The 7,093-nt window shown below is 43.8% G+C and overlaps 1 protein-coding gene across 1 annotated transcript; it reads right to left on the bottom strand.

Moving 5' to 3' along the window:
• Positions 1-326: 326 nt before the first annotated feature.
• LOC127293253 (LRR receptor kinase SERK2) lies at positions 327-6,511 on the bottom strand. Its single transcript, XM_051322841.2, has 12 exons — positions 6,313-6,511; positions 5,138-5,308; positions 4,878-5,010; positions 4,440-4,511; positions 4,052-4,195; positions 3,898-3,969; positions 3,722-3,787; positions 3,575-3,645; positions 3,285-3,425; positions 2,447-2,788; positions 1,222-1,616; positions 327-1,047 (listed from the first exon to the last, which is right to left on the bottom strand). Exons 2-12 carry the CDS (start codon positions 5,202-5,204, stop codon positions 733-735), a joined length of 1,818 nt encoding a protein of 605 aa, XP_051178801.1. The 5' UTR covers positions 5,205-5,308; positions 6,313-6,511; the 3' UTR covers positions 327-732.
• Positions 6,512-7,093: the final 582 nt, after the last annotated feature.

Here is a 7,093-nt window from a genome sequence, read left to right as displayed (position 1 = left end):
TTCAAGCATGGCCGTGACTTCCATCAGATAGTGACAATTTTTTCACTCTTGTACCCAAAGGTGCCCAGCCACCGCCACCAAAAAGGACATGAACAAAAGGTAAATTTTGGACGGTCATGATTACCAGTTGCATAATGCAGAGAAATGCAACACCAAGTACAACTTCCCAATGAATACAAACTAATTCTAGAAGTTTAAAGAGCAATAACCGGTAGCACTTGAAGTCAGCTTGCAAGCAGAGGTGTGTGCATCGATTAATCTGGTTTCACGTAGTACTAGTATGGTTTGGCTTGTCTTTGTAAACCAAGCTAAATTATCCACTGAAATAAATCAAGATGTTCTTATTGCTTTTCATAATTGAGAAAAAATAGTTGCTACTAGTACTCCTTTGTTCTGTGGTCTTTAGACTTCCACCTCACAATGGTGGCTCAAACAATCAATTTACTTACTCCTACACAAGCACGTGATGCACGAAACAGGGTATGTGCTCGGCTTCGCCAAGCATCTCTACTTTTCACTCTACAGAATGGAGGCTGGCTGCCTAGCTAACACCTCCGGCAACACAAATCGATGGTTCTTATATCATCCTTAATTACACACAGTATAATATACAGTCAGCAACACTGACTTACCACAATATATATACGACTACGGCCAGTTTCGCTACCAAGAATGGCATCGTTGCCACTGCGAATCTGCGATGGAAACCCAACCTACAGCAATCTGATGTTGCTACCTGCCGGTGGACAGTTCAATTGCATCCTGGTTGTAGATGGAGTCCTCGCCCCAGTCAAATCGCTGCTGCATCCGCTCGTAGTCCTGCCTCCTCGTCACTTCGACCTGCTGCCACTCCTCCCATCGCTCGGCAAGGCCTTCCCCTTCGAGCATCCGGACCACCTCCGACATGGAGGGGCGGTCCTCGGGTGACCCTTGGGTGCACAGCAGCGCAATCTGCATCATCATCTCCACCTCCTGCCTGTCGAAGTTGTTGTTCAAGTTCCGATCGACAATGTCGTCGAGCCTCCCTTCTCTTTGCAGCTTCCTGACCTGCACCTCAGATCACATGCCCAGCCATCACGGATTTATTCTAAGTTTCTAACAAATGTAGCGGTACTCTACCAAGAATGCGCGCATGTTCATTCAAGCACTGCGACAAAGTCCCCCCAAAGTTCAGGGCAATTAAGTTTAGAGGGAGTGCTAGTGGAGGTGGGCTATACTTACATGATCGAGTAACAACACATCATCTTCGTCTTCCAAGCGTGAAAAATCAATGGCACGCTGTCCAGTGACCACTTCAAGAAGCATTATACCATAACCGAAAACATCAGTTCTCTCAGACGACTTCCCTGTGGACAGATATTCAGGTGCAATGTGACCCATAGTCCCACGGACTTGTGTCGTCACAGATGTCTTCTGTACATCCACCAACTTTGCCAAGCCAAAGTCACCGACAACTGGTTCGAAACCTTCATCAAGCAGGACATTCGCAGCCTTGACATCGCGGTGTATGATCTTAGGATTGCAGTGCTCGTGCAGGTACTCCAGTCCACGCGCTGTGCCTATAGCCACTCGTTTCCTTGCGTTCCAATCTAATATTGGTTCCTCGGGTTTGAACTCTGCACCATTCAACATAAAGAGCACATAAGAACTATCCAAATGGAAGGACAAGTGGACAGCAGAAAAACTGGCAGGTAACTTTCACTCCTTCAACATATCATGGGTCAGTAGAGTACAATCTGTACTGGTGCAACTAGACTACACATGAGAAGATATGGTACTGACTGGTCCACAACAAAAACAAAGCATACTGGATGACAATTAACGACCTGTTATGAATGTAGAAGCAAATCATTGCATTTCATAGTTTCCTTAATTAGATAATAAACACTGAATGTTGGAATTCACTGACTATGGCAACTCCAGCCTTTTCTTCATTCTTTCTTTCTCACCACTAACCTAGATCGGCATATCTCAGATGATTATTTGATGTTGCAAATTGGTCTATTTATTCTTCACTCAGGATTTATATTGCCTACCAAGAATTGCTTAGGTCATTTTGGAACTTAATACTCCGAAAAAATAGGAAAAAGTCAATGCACGCTGGCATCTTACACTGGTATGAAATATAGATTTCAGTAGGGAGCTATGTAAAGGTTGGTATAAGAAACAAAAATCTAATCAAATACAGATAGCACGACCTAGGTTTTGGTTTAATTTTTTTACTTCCTCCAATTCATATTACTTGCCATTAGTACGGATGTATCTAGAACTAAAATGTATCTAGATGCATCTATACTTGAATCAACTAATATGGATCGGAGGGAGTAGAAAAATATATCTTCGAGACCTTGGAAAGGGCATTGAACGAGGAAGAAATTAAGCACATTATTAAGGATCTAAGAAACTTCATAGAATCAACTGGTTGATTGGTCAAGAAAGCAAGTACCTCGCAAACGGTAAGCCACACTAAGGTTCTGCATGAAAGGATAAACAAGTAGACGTTCTGTTTGTGTTGTACAGAAGCCAACCAATCTTAAAAGATTCCGGTGAACTGCAACACTGATCAGCTCAACTTCACGCAAGAAGGCAGCCTCCCCACCAGGACTTTCATAATCAGTTAACCGCTTTACTGCAATCTTAGTGCCATCTGGAAGTGCTCCTTTATATACTTTTCCAAAGCCCCCCTGTCCAAGAACATTTTTCTCACTGAAGTTATCAGTAGCGAGCTGTAATTCTCGCCATGCGAATCTTTTCAGCTGTCCAAATGCGATTCTTCGGTCGTCCTCACCTGGTGGCCATAGGTTATCAGATTGGTCAGTTAAATGCAAGAAACATCTCCCAGCATTTGCATTCGAGGAATACACGCGGGCATATCAGATTAATTTGTTCAATACAATTGCAACCCATCAAACTACAAATTTGTAAGATTGATATTGTGCCTGTATAGATTGAAACACAGATGGTGCTACAAAAATGCTGCAAAAGATGCTAGACACTAACCTATTTCATATATCCAGAAACAGCATTACGAGTGGTGCAGTAGGCATAATATGCCAGTAGCAAAATACTTGTGTAGCAAACATAAACAGTACTGCGAACCATATTTTACAATGAACAAACCTGAGTTAAGGAATCCACATTTGTTTGAAATGATTGGTTTTGATACATGATAAAACTATAATTTGTGAGCCACATCTTTATTTTGTAAGCTAAAGAACAAGACTGCGAAAGAAAGTTCACCTGCAACCGAATGATGAAAACAAATTTAGCAGCAAATACACTACCTGATACATCCACAAATACTTCATGTAGATGACCTTTTCTCCTTCCATTACAGATAATAAACAGAGCCCCTATAGTGAGTAGCCCTATCACGCCCCCAACTGTTCCAAGCACAATGCCTATTTTCGAACCACGGGATGAACCTATTGTAGAAGTGACAAAATTAGCACATGCCTCAAGATTCCTTTACAGACATCAAATCAAAGACTCTCATTTTCTGCTATTTGATAGATATACAATGTAGAACAGAAAATATGACCTGGAAAAAAAAAAGGAAACTATGACTTGTTACCTTGGTAAGATGTACATGATGCACAAGGGTTGACGAAGTTTGCTCCGCAAGTCAAGTTATTACCAGAAAAGCTGTGGTATAAACAAACCTTTGTTAGACCTTCAAATTGGCAAATATGGACTTATATTTAAAATGATATCACAGTACTTGTATCGTGCAACTTCAAATAGTTGAGCAGGTATTTGACCAGAGAGGCTGTTGTAAGCTAATCGACTGCCATCGTAAGAAGAGAAAAGTTAGTGGTATATGATAAGAATTAATAAAAGAGCTAGACTAGTTTTAACAGAAACCACTGGTATTAGTATTACTATTTTACTGCTTACATGTCTGTCAAGCTTGAGATGGTTGCCAGGGTATCAGGAATAGACCCATTTAGACTGTTTTGACTGAGTATCCTGGTTAAGGAACAGAAATGTCAATGGGAAGGTTAATTGGTTGACATTCATGAAATTAAGGAGCCAGAATACTGATACATACAAGAGTTGGAGCTTTGTAAGATGGCCAAGAGAAGCTGGGATTTCTCCAACAAGCAGGTTGTCTTCCAAATCTAAGCTTGTCAAACTAGATAGGTTGCCAAGCTGCTCTGGTATGCCACCGGTGATCTTGTTACCAGGCAAGGACCTGCAGAATCATTCACCACAAGGATTAATAAAAAGTTGGAGGGTGTGGTCACATGACAGACTAACATGACCATTAGGAGGCCTAGAAATATCGAATAGTTAGAAATTGTCACATCCATTCCTATTAAATCACAAGATAGAATAACATCTAAAGAAAAGGGTGAATAAGATACAGTAGCCATTCCATCACAGCAACTACTTTAACATCTCAAAGATATTTAATCGTTCTAGACAAGTACACTTACAGAACATTCAAGTGATCTAGCTCTCCAATTCTCGGTGACAGAACTCCAGTGAATCCCATAGAAGCCAATGTCCTGAAGAAGCAAATCAGGCACAATTGACTCATTGATAAACTGAGTGTCTTATTAAGAAATGTGCATAGCAAGGTAAAGGAAACCATATGGAGGTTCACCAAATGGTACAGACGGAAACAAAGAAAATGGAATTTAATCTGCTTCTGTCACTGTCATATAGTTCCATAATGAGTACATGCTCAAAGAGATACCTTTCAAGTGATACATGGTGTTGTATTGTCAAAGATCTTAATGGCTATTAGAAAATGGATATGGAATATAAGCTAAACTAAACCCCAGCTCCTAGCTATGGTATTTATGCTTGAATGTTAAAAGTAAACAAAGGGAGAAAAGGTGACGAGAAAGATCAAGCAAATGGCAACTTACACTTGCACAACATTGTTGCCGCTGTCACAAATAACAGAATTCCAGGTGCAGGGGTTAACTTGATTTTGATTCCAGTCTGTAAGCTGTGTCTCAGTAGCATTCAGTTTCTGCTTCATGTCATATAGCGCATCACCTAAGGAAACAAAACATACTTCCTTGTTAGTCATAAAAAAATTATGTTGTTTTAACTCAGCAATGATTTTGAGCACGCACGAAAAGGATGGGTAATAACAATACAAATGATAGACATGTAGGTAAACCTTGGCGATCGGACGCTGCAAACGGGTGCAGAGACGCTATGACAAGAATGACGATGATCATCCCCATATTTCCTCTACCGTTACTTCAGCATCAACGGAGTTGCTTAGAAACACTTGCCCGGCAAGAAAATATGCAAATTCTATTCATAGTAGTAGGAATCCGCTAGGTACCTGGTAAACAAAAATCAGATAAGTGTGGAGCAGCACTGGATTAATTAAATGAAGGCATGGACCTTCAAGTACACCATCATCAGAAAAGAAATTGGGCTTGGTACAACATAAACCAGTTGAAATCATTGTTTGCTTGTTTGGAAGACATTAAACTGAGTTTTTCCTATAGAAATTACATCTCTAGGTAGCTATACTGAAATGCAAATGTTGGCTTGTACAGTTGCATTCAAACTACAACAGGCTCTTGTTACATGAACAAGCAGAAACAGGGCCTTGGATGCAGTAACCACATGAAATCTTACTAGTGTTTTACTGTATGGTTTAAATAGGTTGGGGGTGAATTTCATTTTGTCTAATAAAACCTTAATGTAGTATAGTTCCAAATTACAACAGGGCAGAAGCACATGCATCCATGATCCATGCAAGGAACGGGACCAGAGTTGCACGATTTACCCAAGCCCAACAAACCTCTGTGATGATCCCAAAAGCGCCGGATATAGACACAGAGACACAGAGCCCCTGAAAATTCCAAAATTCCCAGGCAACCGAAATCCGAATTTCTATGAGCCCATACCTTGGCGAAACTGGGATCGAAATTCTAGAAGCTAACCTAACGAAATAACTAGAGAGGCTTGTCGCAATCTAAAGGGAACGTTTATACGGACCGACGCAAAGCTGAATCCCAGCGACACCCACACCCATAAACTTGGCGGTCCGAGCATTAACGAGATGTGATATCCAGTACTGGAACAGGTGTTGTAGAAGCTGATTTGAGGAACTGACTGGAGGATTACCAGAAACAAACTGAACGTTTGTACAGACCAACGGGAAACTGAATCTTCCCAGCGACACTCATGCGGATGAATTTCGCAGTTCGAAACAGCAGCGAGCTGCGCGTATTGAGAATCGAATCTGACTGGCTAGTCAGCAGTTCGTCGCGGCGCTTGCAGTCCACACACACACACCACTCACAAACACGCACGCAGGGAGCGAGGGACACCTACCAGTCAGTCTGGCCAGCCGCCGCGCCTTGGGGAAAACCTGCGCAATTACGCGCCCAACCCCAGCCCCATCCGCGGTGCCGCCGCCGCCGCCAGTGCGCGGGTGATGGTGGAGACGTGGGTGGACGACCGGAGCGGTTGACTCCTCCAGACACCGAAATTGACCGCTGCTGCTTGTGCGACTGCCCGGGTGCGCGCTGAATCCATTTTAGGTAGGCGGGGCGGGGCGGGGCGGAGGGTGGGTTGGGTTGGGGGCGCAACCGCAACTGCAACCTGGCTCTCCCGTCGGGCTGGTTTGGTTGGTTGGTGGATTCGCTGCCCTTCCTTCCTTCCTTTTTCGCCCGGCCCCCGATCGGGATAAGACGGAATTGGGGTTCCGATGCCTTAATTCCGTTGCACAGCTGATTCCCCGAAGCCAATGCGAGCGCTCCGCTACACCCTGACCCTGTCACCCCCTTCTTTGTTTTTGCGAATTACCTGCCCTGTCGTCCACGACATCGCTTTCCGGTAGCGCACGCTTTTTGTCTGTGCCCGGTTTTCTTTCTGCCTGCCGGTGGTGCTGGGCGGCCATGGCACGACACGGCGGACGATGGCGTGCGTGGGCAATCATTTTCGCTTCACGAGTCGACACAGTGGGAAAGCGGCAGGGGGTTTCTCCCGACCGATGACGGTGGCACGATGATTGTTTGTTTTGGACCTCGATCTGCTCACCGCCGGTGGCGTCCCGCAGGTTCCAGCCCGGGCCCGGGGTGGTGGTTCACGCTTTGTGCGTGCACGCGCGCGT

This window comes from Lolium perenne, chromosome 4 (genome assembly GCF_019359855.2).
Source record: "Lolium perenne isolate Kyuss_39 chromosome 4, Kyuss_2.0, whole genome shotgun sequence".
In the NCBI taxonomy this organism is placed as follows: Eukaryota; Viridiplantae; Streptophyta; class Magnoliopsida; order Poales; family Poaceae; genus Lolium; species Lolium perenne.
This window is presented reverse-complemented; position numbering and strand designations above follow the sequence as displayed.